This window comes from Bos javanicus, chromosome 9 (genome assembly GCF_032452875.1).
Source record: "Bos javanicus breed banteng chromosome 9, ARS-OSU_banteng_1.0, whole genome shotgun sequence".
NCBI lineage: Eukaryota > Metazoa > Chordata > Mammalia > Artiodactyla > Bovidae > Bos > Bos javanicus.
This window is the reverse complement of record NC_083876.1, coordinates 60,800,543-60,827,761: the sequence shown is the minus strand read 5'-3', so window position 1 is coordinate 60,827,761 and position 27,219 is coordinate 60,800,543. Positions and strand designations below refer to the sequence as shown.

At 46.3% G+C, this 27,219-nt stretch overlaps 1 protein-coding gene across 1 annotated transcript in view; it reads right to left on the bottom strand.

Annotated features, from left to right (window-relative positions):
• The window catches only part of GABRR2 (gamma-aminobutyric acid type A receptor subunit rho2), a 44,018-nt gene extending 20,710 nt beyond the window's left edge, over positions 1–23,308 (bottom strand). The window contains exons 1-2 of the mRNA XM_061427832.1: positions 21,140–23,308; positions 12,042–12,148 (exon numbers count right to left, since the gene is read on the bottom strand). Coding sequence (XP_061283816.1) covers positions 12,042–12,148; positions 21,140–21,327 — 295 coding nt within the window. The 5' untranslated portion in view covers positions 21,328–23,308. The remainder of the gene's footprint in view (positions 1–12,041; positions 12,149–21,139) is intronic.
• Between the last annotated feature and the right edge of the window lie 3,911 nt (positions 23,309–27,219).

Genomic DNA, 27,219 nt, shown 5'->3' with positions numbered 1-27,219 from the left:
AAGATGCTTGCTCCTTGGAAGAAAAGCTATGACCAACATTGACAGCATTTTAAAAAGCAGAGACATTACTTTGCCAACAGAGGTCCATCTAGTCAAGGCTATGGTTTTTCCAGTAGTCATGTATGGATATAAGAGCTGGACCATAAAGAAAGCTGAGTGCCGAAGAATTGATGCTTTTGAATTGTGGTGTTGGAGAAGACTCTTGAGAATCCCTTGGACTGCAAAGAGATCCAACCTATCCATCCTAAAGGAAATCAGTCCTGACTATTCATTGGAAGGACTGATGCTGAAGCTGAAACTCCAATACTTTGGTCACCTGATGTGAAGAACTGACTCATTTGAAAAGACCCTGGTGCTGGGAAAGATTGAGGGCAGGAGGAGAAGGAGATGGTTGGATGGCATCACCGACTCAATGGACTTGACTTTGAGCAATCTCCGAGAGTTGGTGATGGACAGGGAAAACTGGTGTGCTGCTGTCCATGGATCACAAAGAGTCGGACAGGACTGAGCAATTGAACTGAACTGATCTTTTTAAAAAAGAGAGTCCTAGTTCCTCCTCACAGGATATATATAATTATCTGACCCATACGTTTGAGTTGTTCTACAGAAACTAAGGCCTCCACCCAAGTGGAGGATGGTGACTACATGCAGACTGGTTGGAACCTGAAGGCTGACTTTAAGATTCCCAAAGCATTTTCATGTTACCTCACTAAATACCAATCAGAAGAAAGTTCCACAAGCTGCAACCCTTACTCCAAATGGCTGCCTTTGAACACCCTTCCCTGAAAGCGAGCGGGGAAGGCAGGTCTTGGGAGCACAGGCTGCCTTTCACAACAGCCAGCATCAGTAAACTAGCTCCACTGTGAGTGGACTCAAGTTCAGTTTGGTAACAGCAGCAGTGTAAGCTAGGGTCTGTGCTCCAGAAGGTGAGGGCCAAGGACACTGCAGAGGAGTCAGAGGGGTCTCCGCTGAGGGAAGAAGGCTGCTGGAGCCCCAGAAGGCCGACTTCCTGCCCAGCTTTGGCTCGCCAACCTGTTCACCCTAACAGTGAAGCACAGACCACACCACCCTGTGGAGAACTGGCCAGGGAGGTCCAAGAAGTGTTCAGGGGAAGAGGCCACAGCTCCAAAAAGAGGCAGACCCTTGCTTTGAGCTGGCTCCATGGGCCTCAGCTCGACCAGCTGAGTGACATTTGGGGGCCTTGGTGGCCAGACTCCTGTGCCTTGGAAATCCAGGGCTTGAAACCCTCCTAGGAAGAAGGCCACAGAGTAAAGCAATCAGGAGGGTCTCCATTCACAGTCTGGGTGCCCCACACAGACGGCTCCTTAAATAGGGGCCAGGTGAAGATCATGTGTCTGAATTACTCTGGAAAGTCCCTAGGAAGGCATCACATTGGAAACACTCCACCTGGAGATGTGACTAGGAAGTAACCTTGTGAAGTGACACAGCAGTTGGGATATTATGATATTTAAGAAATATTTATTTGGTTTTCAGCCCCAGTTCCTGGCACAGAGCTCCTGAAACTCTTGTAGCTTCCTAAGTGATAGGAGTAAAAGGAGTATTCTTTTGTTGTTCATAACAAACCACACCTGAGTTTAAGCTAGAGTGGTGACTCTCGGTTAGCTCTCAGTTTCAGGATGGGGGCTGGTTATTAAGGAAACGACCAGGTGACTAGATGGTTGGAACTTTCAGCCCAACCCCCCAGCTTCTGGGGAAGGGAGGGCCTGGAGGTTGAGTTAACCAGCAGTGGGCAATGAGGTCATCAATCATGTCTATGCAATGGAACCTCCATAAAACCCCTAAACAGCCAGGTTCGGTGAGATTCCTGGTGAACACTTCAGGGAAGATGGTGTGCCCCAACTGCATGGGACAGAGGCCCCTGAGCTCAGGACCCTTCCAGTTCTCACCCTATGCCCTGCCTCATCCTCTGTCCCTCTGTATCTTTTATAATGATCTTTATAATAAAGTGGAGACTGTAAATAATGTGTTCCCTGACTCTACAAGCCATTCTAGCAAATTAGCAGGGGGTTGTGGGAACTCCAGTTTTGCAGCCAAGTCGGAGAGAGGTATAGATAACTGGAGACCCAATTCTTCTCATTGATGTCTGAAGTGGGTCTGATGATTGATGTCTCTGGGACTGAGCCCTTAACCTGTGGAGTCTGTGCTAACGCTTGTTGTTGTCATTGTTGTTTAGTCATCCAGTCGTATCCGACTCTTTTGCAACCCCATGGACTGCAGCCCACCAGGCTCCACTGTCCATGAAATTTCCAAGCAAGAATACTGGATGGGTTGCCATGCCCTTCTCCAGGGGATCTTCCCAACCTAGGGAGTGAACTTGCTTCTCCTGCAAGTCTCCTTCATGGCAGGGAGCTTCTTTACCTCTTGAGCCACTAGGGAAGCCCTAGGTAGTGTTAGAACCAAATTAAATTGTAGGACATGCAGCTGGTATCTACAGACAACAGAAGAATTGTTTGGAGCAGAAAACCCACACATTAGACTCAGAAGTTTCGTGAGTAGAACAGATCATAGTAGCAGTAATAGTAATAGTATGAGCCCTTGTTCTGGGAGAGGCCCTAAGGAATTGTGTGCTGTGTGCCTAGGAGGCTGGGCTGCACACTCCCCGGGGCAGGAGCCGCGTCTTTATCACATGTCAGCATCCAGTGCCTGATGCGTTGCCCACGCCACACTGTCCCCATGTCCCCATGCACAAGCTCTCTGCTGCATCAGTCCTTGTTCGGTGCTTCCTGTAGGACACCTGGGTTTCAACCTCACGACAACCTGCTGAGGCAGTTACTGGAATTACCTCCATCCTATAGGCAAGAACCTGAGGACTAGAGATGGAAGTCTGGGAATGGAAGTCCCAGCCAGTGGAGGCACAACCAGAAAGAAGCTGTACCAGAACCCCCTCTTTAATGAATGCATCTCGCTGACTGGAGCATTCTCAATCAAAAAAAACAGTTAATGTTTCTTGAGCACTTCTTATGTATCATTCACTTTGCTGAAAACTCCACACATAATCTTCACTGAGGTTGCTCTAAGGATTCAATAATTTGCCTTAGCCACACAGCTGTTAAAAGGCAGAGCTGGGGTCTGGACTAAGCAAGGCAGGGTGGCCCCAGTATAATGGTTTTACAAGATGTCTGTAAATCCTTCAACACTCCTCCTAACAAAAGTCTAATTCCTCTCCCCTTTGAATCTGATTGGACCTCTGTGATCAATTCAAAGACTAGAATGCCCCAGGACTAATAACGTTGTGAAACTTCCAGTTTCTGCTGGTTTCTCTTCAGCTGTCAGGTGGCCAAATTAGAGACCAGAGAGAGAGGGAATGATGAGAATGATGCCTTGATGCCCGAGGAGCCCAAGCTGTCCCCAGCCTAGCTTTGACATCTTTCCACCCTGGGCACCAGACATGAGAAGGAAGACACTTTTGAGATGACCCTGCAGAGGAGCAAAACTTGCCAGCCCACAATGTCTCTTTGCCATATGCCTTATTTTGAGCTGAAAACAATCAAAGCTGGAAAGACTCAGGAAGAAATTTTGACTTTCCACCTAACTGCCTTGGCTTTCCTGGTGGCTCAGATGGTAAAGAATCCACCTGTAATGCAGGAGACTCAGATTTGATCCCTGGGTCAGGAAGATCCCCTGGAGAAGGGACTGATTACCCACTTCAGTATTCTTGCCTGGAGAATTCGATGGACAAAGGAGCCTGGGAGGTTACAGTCTATGGGGCTGCAAAGAGCTGGACCGACTGAGTGACTAACACACACACACACACACACACACACATACAAACTGCCTTATATAATTTACACAGAGGGCCTGTTCCCACAATAGATCTTACTAAACTTGTTTGACTTTCTCTGGTGAATCAATCTCACGTCAACTTAATTCTTAGACCAGCCAGAAGAACCTAGAAGAGTAGAGGAGACTTTCCTCCTGGACAAGGCCACCCGCTGCCATCATCTGACTGCATTCCCTTGAGAACTGACCTGCTGAACACAACCTGATTTGTGAGCAGAAATAGCCTATGACCTAAAGGTCACAGCCAGGGTAGCTGGTTACATAGGAGTGAATAGCCAGATACCAGAATTCTACAGCCCATGTTCTTAACCACAATACTGTGAGCAAATTAATTAATTAATAAGTGAGTGAAAGAATGAGTCTGTGTGATGATATCAAAGAAGAAAAAGGTCTTATTGAAACAGGAGGGAAGCGGGCAGGGCACAGTCTTTAAAAGAATGACATAGCTGTTGAAGACCCGACAAAAATTGGTTAGAACCAACTAGGTCCAACAAGGCAGAAGATTCGACTTTCAGTGGGCCTGGAACCACACCATATGCTCACTGTAACACATTAGATAAATGACCCTCCCACCAGCGCCATGATAGTTCCAAGGCTGACCATAAAAGGCCAAAAAGTGGGTGGTGGCCCATTTCCTGGAAATGTCCACACCTTCTCCAAAACAGTTGGAATAATCCTGTCCTCTCACTCATTAGCCTATGAAATTACCCTGCCCATAAAATCTACCCACCCCATATTTCTGGGACTCTCACCTTCTGAGATGGCCTATGCTCTGTGAACTGTGTTCCTGCCATTACCACTCTCTCCTTTCGCGATGGATCATATTCTGTCTATGGCATGTGTCTCTAAATAAATCCACTTCTTACCCATCACTTTGTCTCTCACCGAATTCTTTCTGCAATGAGATATTGAGGACCTGAGATTCAGTCAGCCTTGAGAACAGGGCTGTGATTTCAATTTAAAGACAGTAGGTTCAGGTCCCAATCTGAGTTGGGCAGTTTCAATACAGTTCCAAATAGCCAAGAGATGTTTCATGTTAGAGGGAAGGCATCAACCTGGGGCTCTGGGCAGGGACGGGCCGTTGGATGAAGCAGGACGGCACAGGGGGCCACCGTGGAGTGATGCTCGTAGCAGACTCTGCAGGGATGTGAGGAACAGAGAGCCTTCTAAGACAGGAGAGGTGAGAGGTGAGGTAGTTCATGAGCTAGCTCACTTCCACCAGTGGAGCTGAGCTGGGGAGGCAGTTGGCCAGACCATGGAAGTTCTTGGGACTCAGAGGGGAGAGGCGGGGGCTGTACTTCATGCCATAGAAGATGGGATTCCCTGAAGTTTCTGAGGGAGCTGCGCCAGTAAGGGATGTTTCCAGGAGGTGAATTTGGTGACAAGGGGTAGTGTGAGGGCCATGGTGTGGGTATCAGCAGGGCATCCAGCCTTCTTATCATTATCATCCACTAAAGAGAAAATTTAATTGATTTCAGTTTATGAATTCATTTACACTTAAATGCCAAAGAATAAGATTTTGTCGGGGGGTGGAGCTTTGGAGGGCCACAACCATTGTAACGCCTAAGATTTTTCCATCCTGCAACAAGGGGCTGAGAAACGTGTGGTGTGAGAGAGTGGGGTGGGGAGGGAGGGGCAGATCTGAGAGACACTGTAATGCATGATTCAACTTGGTTGATCAGGACGGGGAAAAAGGGCAGGAGGGAGGGGGACAAAATCAGCAAGGACTCCAGAGCCCATTGCCTGAAGAGCCAGAGAAAGAGCTACAGAACATTGGCAGGTTCACTAAACGAAGGCCAGAAGCATGAGATTTGCAATTATCTCAAGGAAGCATGGGAGCCAATGTTTGCTGCCCTGTCTGCTACATTCAGCCCTTCATTGTTGGATATAGCACAAGAAGAGTTCTCCTGTGCTCTAGAAATGATATGGGGGAAGCGGGTTGTATTACAGGCCCAGCCCCTACCCCGACCTGCCCCTGATCACAGGCTGGGCCCCCCAACCCCTTCTTTCCAGGCTCACTCAATCTCAGCCCGTCCAGACATGGCCCCTCCAGATCAAGTCTTCACCCTACTCTGTGTGGGCAGCTGACCACTAAGGGCAGCGTCCACATGTACAAACCCGCCCCCCAGGCAGGAGCATAATCAGAGATCCAGATGCCACATGCTTGAATACCTGAAGGTTACAAGTTAAGCTAAGAAACTGGTAAATGGTATATATCCTGTCCTACTGCTTTGACCAATACACTTTCATGTCAACCCAGAAGGCCAACCCCAACCTTGGACTCAGGCTTCTGGGAGCTCTGGCTGGCCCAAGACGGGGCAGAGAGAATGGCCCAGCTCCAAGCGGCCCTATTTCCACCCACAGCAGTACCTGGCACGTGCCTATGGACACCGAGGTGCACCGCCTACACACACACACACACACACACACACACGCACGCTGCTTGCATTCCACTGCCATGCTCCTGTTATTCGTGAGCACCCTTCACCTTGGCCCCCTCTTCCTTTCTCCACCCACTGGGCTCAGCCCCCGTGCATCTTTCCTCATTGCGAGCATTGCCTCTTGAATGAAGGCATCTCTGATTCTCTCTCTGGACAGAACTGACCACGTAACTCCCCCTCCATCAGCAGAGATGCCCTCCATTGCTTCTGTAATACGTGACTGCACTGAGTCATTTCTGTTTCACCTGTAGACAGCTTCTTGGGATGTCACTTCTTTGGATGACACTCTGGCATGCCAGGATTGCCAAGCGAAGTGACTGAACCCATGTCTTGTCCAGGAAGGGTAGCTCCTTGGCCTTCCTCCTCCCGAACTCCTCGAGGCAGCCCTCCCCTGGTGCCCACAACCAGCCCTGTTGCACCCTCCCTACAGTTCCTCTGTCCTTCCAGGAGTTCTCCATAATTTGATGTCTTGATGTGAAGACTTCATTAACACTGGTCTCCTCAACCAGAGCATTAACATTCCAAGGACTGTGGCTGTACTGCTCACTGCTGGGTCCCCAAGTGCCACCGACCCTGCTTCATACAAATCAGCTCCAAAAAACACCATATTTGTCTTAAGAATGAAAATGAAAGTATTTTGGTTGGAGGACCTAACCTACTTTGTGTCCACTTGCCCACCATCCTGACAAACTCCTTGGGTTTAATTCAAAAGAATCCACGATGACATTACATCCCTCCTTTACCTCCCACTTTTACATACATGTGTGCATGCCAAGTCGCTTCAGTCGTGTCTGACTCTTTACAACCCTATGAACTGTAGCCCACCAGGCTTCCCTGTCCATGGGATTCTCCAGGCAAGAATACTGGAGTGGGTTGCCATGCCCTTCTCCCAGTGATCTTACCAACCCAGGGATTAAACCCATGTCTCTAGTCTCCTGCATTGGCAGGCAGATTCTTTACCACTGGCACCACCTGGGAAGTCCCCCACTTCTACAGTTTGGATTAAAAACCAGCACCATGTGGGACTTCTCTGGTGCATAACTGGGGTTAAGACCACACATCCACTGCAAGGCGTGTGTGTTCAATCCCTCATTGGAGAACTAAGTTCTCACATGCCACTTGGCAAAAAAAAATTTTTTTAAAGAATCAGCATTGTGCTGATGAAAAGGTGAAATGATGTAGTTGCTGTGTGAGAATGTGTGATGTGTGAGAAGCTGCTGATGTGAAAAAAGTATGAGAGTTCCTCCAAAAATTAAACACAGAACTACCATGCTGCTGCTACTGCTAAGTCGCTTCAGTCGTGTCCGACTCTGTGCGACCCCATAGACAGCAGCCCACCAGGCTCTCCCGTCCCTGGGATTCTCCAGGCAAGAACACTGGAGTGGGGTGCCATTTCCTTCTCCAATGCACAAAGTGAAAAGTGAAAGTGAAAGTGAAGTCGTGCCCGACTCTCAGCAACCCCATGGACTGCAGCCCACCAGGCTCCTCCGTCCATGGGATTTTCCAGGCAAGAGTACTGGAGTGGGGTGCCATTGCCTTCTCCGTCGCATGAGTATATTAACCCCCAAATTGAAAACAGGGTCTTGAACAGATGTTGTACACACATGTTCATGGAAGCTTTTTCCCCAATACCCAAAAGGAAGGAATAATCCAAATGTCCAATGACAGATACATGGGTAAACAAGATGTGATATATTCATACAATGGACTATTGTTTGGCCTTAAAAAAGAAAGGAATCCTGTCACATACTACCAAATGAATGAACCTTGAAGACAAGGCTGAGTGAATCAGCCAGTCACAAAAAGACAAGTACTATATAATTCCACTGACACGAGATGCCTAGAGCAGTCAAATTCAGAGACTGAAAGTAGAATGGTGGTCCTCAGGGACAGGGGGAAGCAGGGAGTAGAGAGTTACTGTTTAATGGAGCTTCGGTTTTGGAAGATGAAAAGCTCTAGACATGGATGCTGGTGATAGTTGGACAACAACATGAATGTGCTTTGGCCCCTGAACTATATGCTTCAAATGGTTGAGATGGTAAGTTACATGTTCTGTATGTTTTACACTCAATTTTTTAAAAATTAAAATTTAATTAAAAAAAATAAGCACATCACTTTTTCTAACAAATGGAAGGGAAACCCCAGGCAGGCCCCTGCAGGTTCTCCTAACCAGGACACACTACCGAACCAGGCAGCTGGGAGCTTAGACAAGATATTTTTGTTTCAACTGATCCCTGGGATTATTAGGAAGCTGCTAGATTTTTAATCTTTTCTTTTTCCAGACTGAAAAGGTCATCCAAGGGGTATCTAGTCTTAGGCAAATTCCTCTCTATCAGTTATTTTTAAATATCTGTCCACAAGGAAGCCCCTATTCGAGACACAAGTTAGAAAGAGAAGACAGGGATGGGAATATACAACCCATAATTGTTGAAGGACACCCTGTGGGTGTGGCCTGCTGAGTAAGTGGGGCTAAGTGCTAAGTGGGGGGTGTGTTAGGCTGGACCTGCATTAGGGCAATTTGGGCCCAGGCTTTGCTTTGGACTGGGGGCCTGGCACAGGGCTGCCCCCAAAGAAGGCAGGCTTACTATTACTTGCACAGAGTCACCTACGTGCTGTCTGTCAGCCTCCTTCCTCAGAGTAATATCCACCACCAGCCACACTCCTGCCCAGGAGTGAGGGGCTGGGTGGAGTCCCTCAGGAGCACCGGCAGAGACAGCTTCTGAGCTCTAAACCATCCACAGAGGCTCCAGGGACCATGGATTGTGACAGTCATTGGAACCCTGGGCAGTGGGAAGCCCCCTCCTGTGACAGCCCCACCCAGCCTGCTTGGTCAGGACCCGTCCAGCTGCAAAGCTATTTCTGAATTCATGTATGTGTGTCTCACTGTGAGTTCCCCTAGTCCTACTTCATCCAAGTAGGACCATCTAGACATCCAGGATAGCCCTGCAGGGAAGAAAAGGTGGCCCAAGGACCAGCTGCCCTGGGGGAGGGGGTTGGGAGCAAGGAGGAGCAGCTCCCACCCTTTGCCTTGGTGAGATTATGACAGCTGATGTGTAAGGGTCTTATCGCACCTGCTGGAGGTGACAACTCCTTCTCCAGCAGCTTTCCGTGAAATCAGGGCCTTTACCAGCTTCAGAGGCCTACTCAGGCAGAGGCAGGGGACTGTCCTGATCCTTCATACTCCAGGGGAGTCCAGCTGATGGGCCCAGCACTTGCAGGGATCAGAATACAGGAAGTCCAGTTTACTCCCCGAACATGGCTTGAGGAAGGAGCACCCTGACTGGGGCTGCAGCCTGTTGGATGATTCTCCTCAGAGCTGGGTTTTCTGAGAATGTGGCAGGACTTCTCTCGCTGGTCCTGAGAGCTAGCTCCTGGCTTTCTCCCAGAGGAGGAGGGTGGTTTTATGAGGCTTTCACTTTTGCATCTGACATCACAGAAGAAACCCAAGTTTTGCCCCCAGTTGTTCTGTGCTCATCACTTAACCCTCTGGAGCCCAGGCTTTTCTGCAAACTGAAGGTCCTGACCAGGTGACGGCTCAGGCTCCTGCCAGCAATGACAGCCTCCATGAGAAAGTTACAAGGTGTGATTCGGAAGGTCACTCACACCCAGACACACGCAGCTGCTCCACAGAACTGTGCTCTGCCGAAGGGCTATACTGTGACTTTTGAGGACCCTGGACCCCTGCCTTCATGGACCCTTCCACCAGATAAAACATTTTAAAAAGTATTGGTATAAAGATGAATATATTACTATTATATATTAATATTTTATTCTACCTAAAATTTTATTTTTTTCTTCTGATTTTAAAATAAAATCTTTGTAGAGGCCCCTAGCAGTATTGTTTGTGAGCTCTAAACCCTATACCTACTCTGCCTAACTGCCTAGCACTGGAGGACACGCAGGTCAAAGGAGGCAAGAAAGAGACCCACTCAGGAGGGTGGGTCAGCAGCTGTGTGACGTGGGCCAGGCACCTCACCTCTCCACACCTCACGTTCCTCACCTGGGCATAACAATATCTACTTCATAATTATGGTCTACTTCATGGAGTTGTGAGGACCGAAGTAAGATGATGTCTGTAAGTGCCCCGATTAGAATGGTGCCTGGCACAGAAGTCACCAGGAATTGTTCGTTGGCATTAATGCTATTGTTTGGCAACCTTGTCCCAGTCATCTGACCCTCTGCTTCTTAGCTCATCCTCTAGAATAGCGGTCCCCGGCCACCTTGGCACCAGATACTGCTTTCATAGGAGATAATTTTTCCACGGACAGGGGAGGTTTCTGGATGATTCAAACACATTACACTTATTGTGCACTTCATTTCTATTATTATGCCATCAGCTCCACCTCAGATCATCAGGCATTAGACCCTAGAGGTTGGGGACCCCTGCTCTAGAAGAGAAACAAAGAGGAGCTTTCTGCTTATAGGATACCATCTCGCTTGGACCTCCTGGAGCACATCCAGCTAATTTTAGAGCTGCTTACTCAGGAAAATGTTACTGAAGTTCATTAAATTCTCTGGTGGCATTACCCCTCAAGGGCAGCTGGATGCCTGGCTGAGCAGCTTTCTGTCCCAGCAGGAAGAGGCAGGGACTGTCATCGGTCGCCTGCTTTCTCCTTCTGCTTGGCAAGTGTCAGGGAACTGAGCGAGAGGCTTTGAAAATGCAAAGGCCCCTGGGATAGATTAACATGCTAATCCCCTAACAGTCACACAAGAGGGAGGCCTGACAGCTGGCTTTTTCTAAGGGGCTGTGAACCCATAGGTGCTGGGGGCTTTACATACATCATCTCGTTTAATCCTGACAGCCCCCACAGATGGAGGGATTACTTTCCCCACTTCACAAACCACAAGCAGAGGGTCGGTGGCTTGCTCACAAGTCACTCCTGCTCCTTCCTGCTGCCCCAAGAGGACGCTGGCACCTGAGAGAACTTCAAGAGCAAGATAAAGGGGAATAGAGACCAGCCTGCCAGGGTCTCTCTGGCCAGGGTGCATCAGCTGCCATGCTCTGGGCCTCAGTTTCCCCACCTGCACTAGGGGTGCCTGGGCCTGTGTCTCATGCATCCTGTGAGTCCCATCCTTCCCCCCTGCCTTGTCGGTGCAGATGGCTGGCCCCGTCTGGGCTCCTCTCTCCCCGTGGCCTTTTTCTCCAGTTCCTGAGAGGGGCAGCCACCATCCATGCCACCCCTGCTGGACCCCCCAGAGCAGGGAAACTCTTTTGGGGTCAAGTCTGCAAGGCGGCTTTGCAGGGGGTTAAATTGTTTTTTGGGTTTTCTTTTTTTAAGATCTTTTTTTTTTTTTTTTTGGCCACACTGTGCAGCATACGGGATCTTAGCTTCCCAACCAGGGACTGAGCCCACTCCCTCTGCACTGGGAGTGTGGAGTCTTAACCACTGGACCACCAGGGAAGTTCCTGCAAGGAGTTAAATGGTTGCAAGCAGGTGGCCCCCTCAGAAACCCAAATTCCCAGCCAGGCAAGGGGCAGCAGAGAACAGAGTCATTTTTCTGTGCAAAACTTCCTGCCTGCTCTTAATCTTTTAAGAAAGGCAAGTTGGCAGCAGCAGGGCTAGGCCTTTGAGAATGTAAACAGCTCCATCGTCTCCAACCCCTCTTCTCAACACTCACTTCCTTCCATCGCTTTGCTCCAGGGGATAATTAGTGAGTTGGGCTATGCTGACCGTGACTGGGAAACTCAAGGCCCCCCGGGAAGGAGGGCTGTGCCTGAGGGAACCCGATGGAACCGCAGCAGAAGGCAGTCCTGGAATCAGGCCCCAAAGGGCTGAAGGTGGGGGGGACACATCTTACCTCCAAAAGCGGGCCTCATGGTGAAATCATGATCATCCACTCTGAGAAGTGGCTGAGGTTTTCCATGTCGGATTTTGGTCATATCAGGGTTCTTCTTATACAGGTGACTGCAAAGACAGGCAAGAAATGTTTTCCATCCTCCCACCGAGGCATTGTGCGAGATGATTTGGGGAGATTACTTTCTGCAGGATCTACCTGTTAGACACTTTTCCCCCATCTTACTGTCTCTTTCTCCCCTGAAGGGAGGTTGAGAGATAAAGGATCCTTGCTCCCCCATCCCCGCTTGCCACCAGCACCCCAGGCCCTCACCAACAGGCTGACCTGACGACCTGGCCCTTCCAGAGGCTTCTAAAACAGATCCCTCCCAGACAGGACCCCATTCTACCTTGGCAAGCTCCTAATTTGTCTTGCCAAAAGTCATGATTGGATGACCAATGCTTGGGTTGAATGGTTTATGATGGTTTTTTTTTTTTTCTTTTGAATTATTTCTTTAGGAATTTCCCTGGTGGTCCAGTGGTTGACCTGGAGAGCAACTAAGCCCATGCACCACAACTATTAAAGCCCGTGTCCCAGAGGCAGTGCTCAACAACAAGAGAAACCACCCCAGCGAGGCTCAAGGGAGAGTACCACCTGCTTGCTGCAACTAGAGAAAGCATGCTTGCAGCGGCCAAGACCCAGTGCAGCCAAGAATTAATTAAATAAATTAATTAACTTACAGAAATTTCTTCGATGTTGTTATAATATTGGTTTTGTGATAAGTAAAATTCTGAGACAAATATGGTTAAAGTTTTAACAGGCTGGTTTGATCCTAGCCAGACCTGATGTTCCTCACATCAGTCCAGTTGGCAGCTGTCTACAGAAGCCACCCTGGCGCAGAGAGCTTCAACCCTTGGGAGAACAGACCGTTCACAGCCAGCGGGCATCGAGGCCACAGCTGGGCACAGAATTGCTCGAACCGTCCAGCCAGGTGGTGAGGGAGGCGGGTTGGAGTCCAGGACGGCAGACCCCGCTTCCCTGTCCTTCCTCTAACCCAGAGGACAAAGGAGTGATTCTCTCCTCACTCACACTCGTTCTTTCCATATCTTTTTCCCCACCACAACCACACATAATCCTAAAGCAGTCAAGTTCCAAATATTCCAAAGCAGTATTCTACTTACAGGATGATCACTAAACAGGAGACATAATAAGAGGAGAGGGAGAATAAAATGGAGAGGAAGGAAGGAAGGCAAGCAAGCAGGTTATTTGAATGTTCGGGTCTGATGGAATGTGAGTTTTAATTCTTTTTTTTTTTTTTTTAATGGCCATACTGTGAGGCTTACAGGGTTTCAAAGTTCCCCAATAGGGATGGAAAGTGGGCCCCAGCAGTGAAAACCCAGAATCCTCACCACTAGGCCACCAGGAAACTCCCTGAGATTTAATTATTGATGGAAGGAAATAACCTTATAAGAAATCAGTGTTACTATAATACTATCTGTAATGTATTAGTGAAGGGTTTTAGAAATCAAGGAAGAGACTCTGTTTTTCAATGTCTGTTGTTCATTTATATACACCCCTATTTACTCTCCGTGTTCTTATCACACTTCATTGACTTTTTAGAGAAACAAGCATATTTCCTGTTTAAATTCTGTAAGAGAAGAGTGACATATTCCCTGTCTCGGGGTCCTGTTCTTTGAGACATCTTCCTATGAAATCCTTAAATTTCATTCTCTCAGCTCTGCCCAGATGGTATTATTTGATGGGAGGTCAAGGGAATGGCAACCCCCTCCAGTATTCTTGTCTAGAATATCCCATGGACAGAAGAGCCTGGTGGGCTGCAGTTGATGGGGTCGCCAAGAGTCAGACACAATTGAAGCGACTTAGCATGCAGCACGCTTAAAAGAATTTGCACAGAGGGTCTGTTCCTGGAATAGAGCTGTCACCAGAGATGTCTGCAAAGAATAGAGAGTAGGGGTGGTGGAGAAACTCTGCAGGGCCTGGAGATCAGCATCCACCATGTCCCATTGCCTGCACAGCCTGGCACACCATTGCTTTACCAAACATTTCTTTTTCCGTCTTCATGAGAATTGCCTTCCTCCTGACTGAAGTCCTAAACCACTACCTCCAACATCCTCCTTCGTCTTTAGCTGAAGATGGTATTTAATGTGAGGGCTTGGCCATTTGGGAGAATTCCTCATTTTTCCTGTGTCTCTCCCATGGATACAGATTATTGAACTTTTGTTTGATCTTCTCCTGTTAAGTTCTCTCACATCAATTTGATTCCTACACTAGCCAGAAGAACCTAGCAGGTAGAGGAAAATGTCTTTGTCTGGACAATATGGACAGCCATCCTGCTCTCTTGTTGCACGATTCTTTGATTCCTGGACTAAAATTTATTTTCTCAGCACATTCCTATGGAGCATTTACTCTGTCCAAAGACTCCTCACTCCAGTCATGGGAGGACAGACACTCATTCCCCTCACAGAGTTGATAAATAGACAGTAAACAAATGGAGAGAGAAATAATATGACTTCAGAAATTAAGTGCCATAAAAATATAATAAAGCAGAGTAAGGAAGAAGAGAGAGATGGGTTGGGGTAGAGGGTGGTCAAGGAAGCCTTGTGAGCCCTGGAGAGAAGGTGAGCTGTGAGAGGAGCTGAAGAAAGTGCATCCTGAGAGAGGGACCAGCAAGTGCAAACATCCTGAGGTGAGTCTTGTGGGTGGAACAGTAAGAAGACCAGTGGGTGGAGAACGAGGAGGAGGAGAGCAGTACGAAAGGAGGTGGGAGACAAGGCCAGGGGCTAGGTCTGAGGCCCTCAGATATACGACACTGAGAGGGGAAACCCATGGCAGTTCTGAGCAGGGGAGTCACAAGGTCTGGATTAATACCTGAGAAGATCACTCAGGTAGAAGAGATGGTGGAAGGGCAGAGAAGCAGAAGGCTTTTGCTGAGACAACATGGTACCTGGGTTAGGGTGGTGAACAGTGAGGGTGTAGAGAACTGATCAGATTTGAGGGAGGCAGAAAGACCTTGCTGAGGGCTTGGGGATGGGGATGGGGGAAACAGAGAGGCAAGGATGGCCCAGGTTTATGACGAGCACCTGGGTGAATGGTGGAAACATTCGCTAAGATGATAAAAACTGGGGGAGTGGCATGTTTGTGGAGATGATGGAGCATCAGATTCTTAGGAGCCATCTTGATTTCCAGACGCCTGCGAGACACCAGGTAGAAAGTGCAACTAGGGCGGCGGCAACTCAGAAAGCAGGAGCAGTAGCAGTGTTTTCACTTCCTTTGGCCTTGTAGGTTCTGGAGGTCCCTGGGGGCTCAGCAGAGGTGCCTGGCCCTCCTTCTCCCTGAGCCCTTTGAACTCTGCCCTCAAACACCCTGGCCCAACTTCCTCCCCTTCTCCCCTTCTCACTGCTAATTCTCATTAGCATTCAAACTGAACCCTCCTTCTCCCTGAGCCCTTTGAACTCTGCCCTCAAACACCCTTGCCCAACTTCCTCCCCTTCTCCCCTTCTCACTGCTAATTCTCATCAGCATTCAAACTGAATTCTAGTCTCTCTCACCTTGAACCAAAACAAAGAAGATCTGTCCAGACCCCATAACCTCCTCATGCAAAATTCACTGGAAAGGGAAGGTGGCACTATGGTGGTAGTTATACTCTCCTTTGAATGTTTCTTTTTTTAAAAAATCATCTCTCCCTCCTCCTAATAAGTAAATAATTTTCCCAAAGAGCTGCAGCCACTTCCTCAGTCCCAGGTGCTTCTTCCCCACTTGGGTCTGAGCCGAGGCCCTACAGGTGCCCTTGCCGAAGGTCAGGGAGGACCAGCCTCTGCTGGAAACCTTGTCTTCCAGGACAGAGCGCTTGGCCCTCCTCCCACCTCCACTGCAGTTTTTTCCCCTCCTCAGCCCCTTCTTTTCATGCCAGTTTCCTCAGGGCCCTGTCTCAGCCACCTTCTCTCCCTTTCAACACTCTCTGTGTGTGAAGCAATGGCTTCAGCTGGCATTCACTTACTGATGATTCCGAGACCCATGTCCCTTGCCCCGGACCTTTGTATCCTACTAACTAGTTATTCCCAGCTGGGTATCCTATAGGCTTTTCAACTCAACATGTCCACAGTTTGAGAACTTCTAAGTACAAGGTGACCCAGCTGAAGTAAGGGTGGGCCATTATATGAAACTGGAGAAAGGGTAGGAGGGGTGAGGATGAAACGGACAGACTGAGGTTGCAGAGCTCAGCCAGGGAGAGCCTTGAAGATGCTGTGAAGAATTTTATCTCTAACCAAAGGCTGAAGGAAAACATGGAAGGGTGCTGGAGGAAGAAGCCTTGTCAAATTTGCTTTTGGACAAGGCGGCTGCAGCTGCACGCTCTGAGGAGAGGCCAGTGGTCTCTTCCTGTCCTTTAGCTGGAAGGTGGGACCTCAGTCAGTTCCCTAGCAGCTTGTGTGGTCACAGAGAGGTCATTTCAAGGACCTGCCGCCCTCCTGGGTCTCTTCCCCAAGAAGCTGAGCGGGACCAGGCATGGTTCCCTGCGCGGCAGCCCCTGGGAAGCTGTTCAGAAGCCTAAGCAAAGACATCCCAGGATGGTGGGAGGCAGAGCTCAGCCTGAGGGCTTAGCCCATCACGGACATTAAATTGTGAGGGCAGCCAGCTCGCTGCCCCCCCTGCCTCGCAGGGAGCAAATCCCTCCGGGTCAGCACAGTTTCTCTGGAGGGGCGGATTAGGGCAGCGGAAGTCCTCATATGCCAGCATGCTGGGGAGAGGGAGATTGACATCCCAGTGCAGTTCAGAGGAGCTGGAATATTTTTCTTAAAGGTCCAGTCATTTGAAAACTCAGGCTGCTGATACCCCAAGGCTTGGGCTGTTTGTGTGAGCTGGACGCCCTGCATCCATCCTTCACAATGGGTGCCCACCCTAGTTCAAATGCCCAAGCCCTCCCATTCCAGACTCCAGGGGCAGTATGTTGGGCCTCAGCTGCGAGGCTGGGAATCTTCACAGAACCTCAAATCCAGTGAAAGGGGGAGAGAAGAAAAATGTGTTCACTCCACCTTGAGAAGCAGGGCAAGTGCCATCGTTTTGAGGGTTATTTGCTGCAATCATAACAGCAGTCATAATGACCACACCCCCTTGAGTTACCCCTCCTTTCACAGGCCCCAAGCTGCGGTCACCCCCTCATTCTATTTGGAGAAATGAGGTTCAGAAAGATCAGGAAACATGGCCACACAACCAGCAAGCAGCAGAAGCAGGTCCCCAACCTGGTTTTCCCTGACTTCCCAACCCCACAGACCCCTGGGAAGGGGCAGGGTCACTGGGGAGAGAGAGAGAGAAGGGTCCAGCCTTGGAGCCATGATGCAAACAGAGAGGAGGGTGGTCAAGTGCAGGCGAAGCAAGGGGGCAGCAAATGGGAAGGAAAAATGAAAGGGGACCCCAGGCTTTGGGACCAGGAGAGGCCAGACAGTGTGATCAGGACAGAGCCCAAACTCCCAGGTCTTGTTGTATTTTCAGATCTCAAGAGAGAAGGGCCTCTCTTGGCAGGGAAGCAGTCATGTGCTCAGGGGGCCACCTTAGGCAGCAGGATGGGAAGAAGTTGGAATAAAGCTGGGAGGCTGAGAGGCCGGAAGAACAGAACAAAACAGAGAGCCAAGAGCAAACAGGCTCCCTTGGCAGTGAGTCAGTAAAAAGGGACACAAAGGGTCAGAAAACTGGAAGCAGTTTTGAAAAAGCTGCTGCTGGACAGAATAATTGTTTTGTGAGGGTGTGTTGGCTGGAGTGACACAGGGAAGGTTGACAGGTTGGAAGAGGTCCGTGTGTGTGACAGTATGTGTGAGTGTGACCATATGTGTTACATGTGAATGTATGACTGTATGTGAGACCAAGTGTGTGGGGTGTGTGTGTATGTGTGTCTGTGTGAATGGGACATCTAAGAGAAAGAGCTATTCCACAGAGATGAAATGCTCTACGACAGTAAGGAGAAAGGGTCAGGTCATTTTATTCCTATTTATCAGTATAGCTTAACTCTTGTGTCAATAATGAAAGTACTTTTTCGTCAAATATTTGGCTGAAATTTTTCACACACAGACGTAACTCTGTGATTGTCTGAGTGTGCACATGGCCTGGTGGATTGCAGAAAGGCCTGGAACCATATTTCCTGATACGACTTTTCTCTATTGTTTCTCCCGGTTTCTGCTCAATAATGATTTTATATTCTTTGAATGATGTATGTTCATCTTTTCACCCACATTACCACCTTATGGGATAGATTTCAAGAAGTTCTCATTCCTAAGGGTCAGATTTAATTCATCAATAAACAGTATGGAGTTTCCTCAAAAAATTAAAACTAGAATTACCATATGATCCAGCAGTTTCACTCTGGGTGGAAGAAACCAAAAACACTAATTTGAAAAGATACATGCACCCCAGTGTTCATAGCAGCATTGTTTACAACGGTCAAGATGTGGAAGCAACCTCAGTGTCCATAACAAATGAATAAAGAAGATGTGGTATATATTACAATGGAACAGTACTCAGTCATAAAAAGAAGAATGAAATTTTGCCATTGGCAACAACATGCATGGCAAAACGGCAGGGAGAAGTTGGAATAAAGGAGGATATTATGCTAAGTGAAATATTAATAAGAGAAAGACAAATACAAAATATAAAAAATAAAACAAACTAGTGAATATAACAAAAAAAATAGACTCACAGATATAGAGAATAAACTAGTGATTAGGAGTGGGGAGAGGGAAGGGGAAGGGATAAGAGAGGGGTAGGGGCATACGAGGTACAAACTACTATGTATAAAGTAAATAAGCTACAAGGGTATATTGTACAGCACAGAGAATATAGCCAATATTTTATAATAACTATAAATGGAGTATAACCTATAAAATTTTTGAATCTGTATGCTCTATACCTAAAACTAATATAATACTGAAAATCAACTATACTACAGTTTAAAAAAATTTTTTTAAATAAATTCAGTCTGTCCACAAGCTCAAGCAGGTGTCTGGGAATGAGACTGTGGGTCTTCTGAGGAGGGACAGAGATACTGTAATTGCCCAGGTTGCAGAGTGGAATCCCTGAGGGTCCCAGAGGGGCTCGTGCTGAACCCAGCACCACTGAAGAGAATAGACAGGTTCAGACGAAGCTTTCCTTCCAATCTGAATAAGTCAGGGTCCTAGGACCTGGTCCCGACAAGCCACTAGCAACTGCATGAGTTACTCAGGCTGACGTCTTGGCCTCTGTAAAATGAGGCAGTGTTTCCCCATGTGTTCTCTGCGGAATATGAAACCCACAAGATAGTCCAAAAAAAAGTGGTGTGTTTTTTTTTTGGATAACCTCTGTGTAATTTATCCCCCTCTTCAAATACACAGTGTCTATTTACATAGTAAAAGTACCTGTTTAAAATGGTCTAAACCAGGATTTCCCAAGCTTCTCTGACCCTGGAGCCTCTTTTTCATACACCTATTCACATTTACAGAATTAGAACTCAGGGGAATTGCTGGATCCAGTGACCTCTGAGGTTCCTGCAGTTCAACAGCCTTGGATCCTGAGGTTATGTGTTACCAGAATGAGCCCTCAAGAGTGCTGCTTCTTTTCCATCATCCTGGTCAATTTGTATCTGGTTGCTTTCTGACTGAGTGGTATTAGACTCCACAGAGTCTTCACGTCTCCCAGAGCAGCAGTCTCTAAAGTAGGGGCACACGTGGTGGGCTCAAGATAGTCCACTGGGTTGCAGGAAATAGAGACTGTAACTATTATTTACAATTAGTTTTTATCTGAAAACAAAGCTATCAAGCTTTAATATACATATTTATAATAGTACATGTATGCAATTTGTGCATACACACACACACACACACACATACATACTGGAAGTACAGTTTCAAAAAATTGTCACTGATAGTGGTATATGATTAGAAAGGGAAACTAGGGAATGCCCTAGTAGTCCAGTGTTTAGGACTCTGTGATCTCACTGCCAAGGGCCCAGGTTCAGTCCCTGGTTGGGAAACTAAAATCTGAAAGCTGATGTGATGAAAAACATTTTTTAAAAAGGAGACCACTGGCCTAGAAAATGTACCTCAAGATATTAGCTTATATTCATAATCACTAGTTCACACAGTGCCTAGTAGGGTGGAAAACAGGTGTGTAACACCTCACACATGATGTGGACATCTTAGCTGTTTGATCTTTCCTTTGTGCTGAACAGACCTAGAGTATCGTGCTTGGTGTATCAGTTCAAAACGCATATCAAGGAACTTGATATGTGCACATTCTGGGCCTAACCAGTTTTTCTTGGAATGTTTCCCTTACATCACAAAATTGCCTTCTCTGTTGTCCACACAAATATTTCTGTTAAGCTAGGAAAATCCCATGGACGGAGGAGCCTGGTAGGCTGCAGTCCACAGGGTCTCGAAGATTCCGGCACGACAGAGCGACTTCACTTTCACTTTTCACTTTCATGCATTGGAGAAGGAAATGGCAACCCACTCCAGTGTTCTTGCCTGGAGAATCCCAGGGACGGGGGAGCCTGTTGGGCTGCCCTCTATGCAGTCACACAGAGTCGGACACGACTGAAGCAACTTAGCAGCAGCAGCAGCAGCAAATTTCAAACACCTTTTCTAAGATTCAAAACAGTGAAATGATACCCGAAACCATTATAAAACTGTTACCAATCAAATAATTTAAGGAAAACAACTCTCAGTTACATGTTTTCTTCATAATTCAAACTAAATTCCTATATACCGTTCCCCTCAAAAAAAATTGTTGAGGTAATTACTTAGCAAGCCATTTATGGTCCCTACAGGATGTAATCCCGAGAATCAAAGCAGCACAGTCTGAGAAGTACAAAGATGCTTTACCCACTAAGTCTTCAGCTACCTGCCTTAAATCGGAATGCTTTGAAGGAACACAAACATCAGAATGAAAGGCCCAGCCTGGTCACTCACGCCTGGTGACACGATAGTGTATTTGAGCCCAGTGAGAGGCCCATCTCCCTCCGACTGGAAAGGAGATTCCAGGAGGACGGACGGCCTGACCCCCAGCCCTCCCGGAAGCTGTCCCACCGAGTGCAGCTGCCACCTGCAGTGACCTCCCTCCCATCCTGCCCGTGGCTTTACCTTGGCTTGGACGTTTCCAGCTGCCCTGTCCATCTCCTCTTCTTGGGCTTTCTGCTCTCCACAAGAACCACCAAGCAAAACAAAAACAAAATGAGTCTTGAAAAATAAGGCATCCTGTGAATGTCTGCTATGCTGCAAGCTGCCTTCCAGGGACCTGCAGCAGGGCAGATACCCCCAGGCTTAACCATTGAGTTGGTCTGCTGCTTCGAGCCGGTGCTGTGAGGAGGGCATGGCTGGCCTGGCTGAGTTTCCCGACCTAATATTGATACCGAGGCTTGTGCCAACCCACTTCCCACCCCTTTGGGCTGTCGTGACACCAACAGCAAGGCTTTGCCCTCCCTGCTACTTAGTGATTGGCTATTAGTAAGTTGGTTCTCCTGTGAAACTCAGCTTCCGCTGTGTCCTAGTAGAGCTTTGGTTAAAACTGTTACATAAAAAAAAAAAATTAAATCTCTTGAACATGCCAGCTTTTTGCTGAAATCATTAATCCATCTCGCTGGTGACATAAAACCAGTCTGTCACATGCACCAGGGAGCAGGTTGGATTCTGAGTGGATTTGCAGGAAGGACTTGTGGACACAGAGATGAGCGCCTGACTGCGCCCAGGAAATGCTGAGCAAACACGAGACTGACCTGTTTCCATAGACTTGCTTTATTCCTTGAGCTAAGAGCCTGGGCTTTGCCTGTGGACAAGGGTGCTTGTTTTTTTCCCCAAATACACATCCTTTTTTTTTTTTTTTCAATCTTATCAAAGCATAAAATGCATTTTGATTTTGAAAGAAAGCATAAACCCAAGGAGAACTGGTGATTATGTAAGTTCATCTTCCTAGCAGGAACACTAGACTAATGCTGATCTTTCATCCTAAAAGGTATAATGTCGCCATCAGTGAGGCTTGATCCCTATCCTGGAATATGGAATTACGAACATTAGAAGTGAAAAGATACACATGGTTGTTTCATCTACTCAACCAAAGAAAATGTTTAAAAACTACTTACTGGGGACTTTCCAGGTGATCTGGTGATTAAGACTCCAAGCTTTCTATTGTAGCAGAGCAAGTTTGATCCCTGATCAGGGAACTAAGATTCCACATGGAGCAAAAAAAACACCAAAAACTACTTATTGCTTGCTTGCTGCATCCTGGGAATGGACACGACAAGTGTGGCAGAGACATCCTTATAGGTGGGGATGGAGGCCAGAAGGAACAGTAGCTAAAAGTGAAACAGCATTAGGGTTTTCTTAGGAAAGAATCAAAAGCAGTTCTTTTGATCTCTTTAAGCAAAGTGGTAGGACATGATCCACTTTATTTTTTCAGGAACTTCTCACTGGTATCAGTTAGGTCAGAAAAATTGTCATAATAAAAGAGGATGAGGTCCTGCCCTAAGGGAGGGGAACAGGGAAGAACAGGGAAGAATGAGATAGTCAAGTTATCACCAAAGGGCAATGGTGACTGTTCAGAGTAGGAGGTGAAAGAATTCAATGAAAGCTAGGACTCTAGATTGGAGGCAGGTCTGGTGGGTCATAAGGCTTCCCCAGTGGCACTAGAATCCCAGGTGGTAAAGAATCTGCCTACCAATGCAGGAGATGCAAGAGGCACAGGTTCAATCCCTGGGTCAGGAAGATCCCCTGGAGGAGGGCATGGCAACCCACTCCAGTATTCTTTCCTGGAGAATCCCAGGGACAGAGGAGCCTGGCAGGCTATAGTCAGTGAGGTCGCAGATTCGGACACATCTGAGCACTGGTGAGTTCAGTTCAGTCGCTCAGTCATGTCCAACTCTTTGCGACCCCATGGACTGCAGCACGCCAGGCTTCACTGTCCATCACCAACTCCTGGAGCTCACTCAAACTCATGTCCATTGAGTCAGTGATGCCATCCAACCATCTCATCCTCTGTCATCTCCTTCTCCTCCTGTCTTCAATCTTTCCAAGCATCAGGGTCTTTTTCTAGTGAGTCAGTTCTTCACATCAGGTGGCCAAAGTATTGGAGTTTCAGGTTCAGCATCAGTCCTTCCAATGAATATTCAAGACTGATTTCCTTTAGGATGGACTGGTTGGATCTCAAGGGACTCTCAAGAGTCTTCTTCAACACCACAGTTCAAAAACATCAATTCTTTGGCGCTCAGCTTTCTTTATAGTCCAACTCTCACATCCATACATGACTATTGGAAAAATCATAGCTTTGACATTATCTGATGTTCCTGAGAGGTGGACAAGTTTGGAGGGGGGAGATAAATTTTAACTTGTGGAATATGAGGTGTCATGGGACCTCTGGATGCCCAGTAGGCAGCTGGAGTATGAGCCTGGCACTCAGGAAAAGGGTCTGGATTGAAGAAATAGATGTGGCACCATCAGTGTGATGGTGGTACTTTAACCATAGGAAAGGTGAGATTTTGTCAGGGAACAGAAGAGGTCGGAGCTCAAGCACAGAATCCTACAGCATCTACACTCTTAAAGGCTGGGTGGGCAGCCAGAACACAGGTAAAGAAGAACTAGCAGAGAGGTTGACTACGAAAACCAAAGGAATTTCAGGAGTGGGCCAGTTACCAGTCAGTGCTGGGAAGGAGTAAGAGCACAAAATAGGCTCCTGGATCTGGCAGCCCGAGCATTGTAGTTTCAGCTGTGAGATGGGGCAAGAAGCGAAATTGCAATGAATTAACTCAAAACCTGGGTGTGGGAGTAATTTAGTATAGGAACTGAAGCTTCAGCTTCAGCACCAGTCCTTCCAATGAATATTTAGGGTTGATTTCCTTTAGATTGACTGGTATGATCTCCTTACAGTTGGAGGGACTCTCAAGAGTCTTCTCCAACACCACAGTTCAAAAGCATCAATTCTTTGGCACTCAGCCTTCTTTATGGTCCAACTCTCACATCCATACATTGACTACTGGGAAAACCGTAGCTTTGACTATATGGACCTTTGTCAGCAAAGTGATGAATCTGTTTAAAAGTCCCATTCCTGCTAAAGATTTAGTGAGGAAGAGATGTGACCTACGAAAAGTTCTTTTCCATAAATTTTGTTCCAAAGATCTCTTTTCATTTCTGTCATTTGGAACAGGCCAATTAGGGGCTGACTGGCTGGGAGCCTAGAATCATGCATGGATGTTATTGGTCTTGAAGTATTTGTTTTGTTGCATTTCAGATGCAACTTATGTCTTACCAATTTTTTTTCTTTAAATTTTACTTTTAGTAGTTCAATTCCTGTGATTACAATAATAAAAATCAGTTAGAGATGTGTAACATTTTTTATAATTTTTTTTTTGAAATATCATTCACATACCATAAATTTACCCCTTTAAAATGGGGTTTTTAGTTTTGTGCAACTGTCACCAGCATCTAATTTTAGAACAGTTTCATCTCCTCGTCCAAAAGAAACTTCATGCACAGTAGCAGTCTCTCTTCATTCTCCATTAGAACAGTTTCATCTCCTCGTCCAAAAGAAACTTCATGCACAGTAGCAGTCTCTCTTCATTCTCCATTCCCTCCAGCCCCTGGCAATCACCAATCTACTTTTTGTATCCATGGATTTGCCTGTTTTGGGGTATTTCATATAAATGGAATCATGCAATATGTAGTCTTTTGCATCTGGCTTCACTCAGATGTTTTCATCATTCAGCCATATTAAAGCAGGTATCGATAGTATAACTTCATTCCCTTTTATTGTCAAATAACATTCCATTGTATAGCTACAACATGTCTTGCTTATTCATTCGTCAGTTGATGGACATTTGAGTTTCCAGTCTGGGGCTATTAACGATAATACTATGAGGACTTCCCCGTCAGTTGGGTGGTTAAGACTTCACCTTTTAATGCAGGGGATGAGCGTTTGATCCCTCAAGGAGTTAAGATCCCACATGCCTCTTCACCAAAAAACCAAAACATAAAGCAGGAGCAACATTGTAACAAATTCAAAAAAGACTTTAAAAATGGTCTACCAAAAAAAAAAATTAAAAAACATTTTTTGAACATTCAAAAGCTATGAACATTCATGTACAAATTGTGTGTATGCATTTTGTCTCGGACATATACCTGGGTGTATCGCTGGGTCATATAACTCCATGTTTAAATTTTGAGGAACTGGTCAGTGGTTTTTCAAAGTGGCTGCACCATTTTACATTCCCACCAGCAGTGCACCCTCTAGCCATCATAGTGGGTGTGAAGTGGCGTCTCACTGTAGTTTTGACGTGCATGTCCCTAATGTCTAATTAATGATTCAAGGATCTTCTTTGTGCAAATGGCTATTTAAATCCTTTGCCACTTTTTAACCAGGTGCTTATTTTTGAGTTATGAGTTCTTTAGATATTCTTGATACAAGTCTCTTACCAGACATACGATCTACATTTATTTTCTCCCATTTTGTGTTTTCACTTTATTAATGTTCTTTCAAACACAAAAGGTTTTGTATTTTGATCAAATATAACTTATCTTTTTCTTTGGTTGCTTATGCTTTTATCTTCTAGCTAGGAAACTGCACTCATGTAGACAGTGCATTTCCAAATGTGTTGAGCGCTCAAAGTGCAGTCAACCATTAAGTTCTTTTAATGATACCAGTTTTAATTTATAGACTGCCACGGCCTCAAAAATATTCTGTACAAAATATTGCACCATATTGCACAGACACTACTTGCTTTCCTCCACTCACATTTTTATAAGCAGAACCTCAGCTTTTAAAATTGTTCTTACTCTTTGATGCATGTTGCATACTTCCCTGATGGGATGGATGGTTCTGTAAATAAACGGACATGTAAACTTGCTACTGTATATCAACACCATTAATGGCCACTGTGAACCATTACAAAGAATGTGGCAACTTGCTTGTGCCTAAAAGGAGGAACCCGAACTAGAATGTGTGACTTTGCGGGGACCGCATAGGTTCGTTTAATTGACCTACAGCTAAACTGTGATGTGTTTGTGTCTATTCATTGCTTCCAGCATTTCAAGACACCCAGACACTACTACCAACATTTTCCTGTGCATTAACTTTTGCATGTGAAACCTAACAGTTACCGAACTTTGTAAATACGTGAATTTTTTAAATTTAGGTGGATGCATTTTTTTGTCTGTTTACTGCTCTTCTCAGCTTTATTCAATAAACTTGCATTTTGAAAAAAAAAACAAACCCATGGTCATGAAGATTTACATTATCTTCTAAGTTTTTGCTCTTACTTTAAGGTCTTAAGATTCATTTTGAATTAATTTTGCATGTGGTATGAGGCAGTGGATGTATAACTTTAACATTTTTTTATTTCTCAGGACCAAGGATTGTCCCCAGTGGCTCAAGATGAGGGGTGTGGAAAGTCCCCAGTAAGTTATATGCTGCCAAATTAGGCCAGAGTTAGGTAGGACTCTGGTCACACAGTCTTGTGTCCTACATTAACGGTTCAGGCCTATTTTAAGGACAATGTAACACGGGCCCTGAGCTTTTCTATTAAAATGGTACAAGAAATATTTCAGTATTATGCATATTCCTGAAATAATCAAATTTATAGTGATTATAAAGCTAGGCACATTAATACAACTCAAAAGACATACAAGTCCAAGTAGAGCATTAGAGAAGTTTCCAGCTGCAGTGTGCAGCAAGAATGGAGACTTGTACTACTGTTAATATATATAAAATAGATATCAAGAACCTAGTGTATTGCACAGGGGAACTCTACACAATACTCTGTAATAACTTACATGGGAAACGAATCTAAAAGAGTGGATATATGTATATGTACAACTGATTCACTTTGCTGTACGGTAGAAAGTGGTACACATTGTAAATCAACTATATTCCAATAAAAATTAATCAAAAAGAACAGAAACTTAAGAGATTACTGTGCTAGTTTAGAGATGATATGGCTCATTAGGGTAGTGGCAGTGAGCACAAAAAGTGGAAAAAGGCAAGAGAACATTTAAGGAGGTAGAGTGGACAGAACACCAAATGACACAAAGAATTCAAAATCAGGTACAAATAGTCACTGGTTTTATTCAGCAGCTCAAACTAGTTCTGAGGCATTTAAAGAGGCGTTTCAAACAGCTCTGGAGCAATTATAGCCTCCCACAAAGGCTGTAAGAATACACTTCTTTTTTTCAGTGAGCCG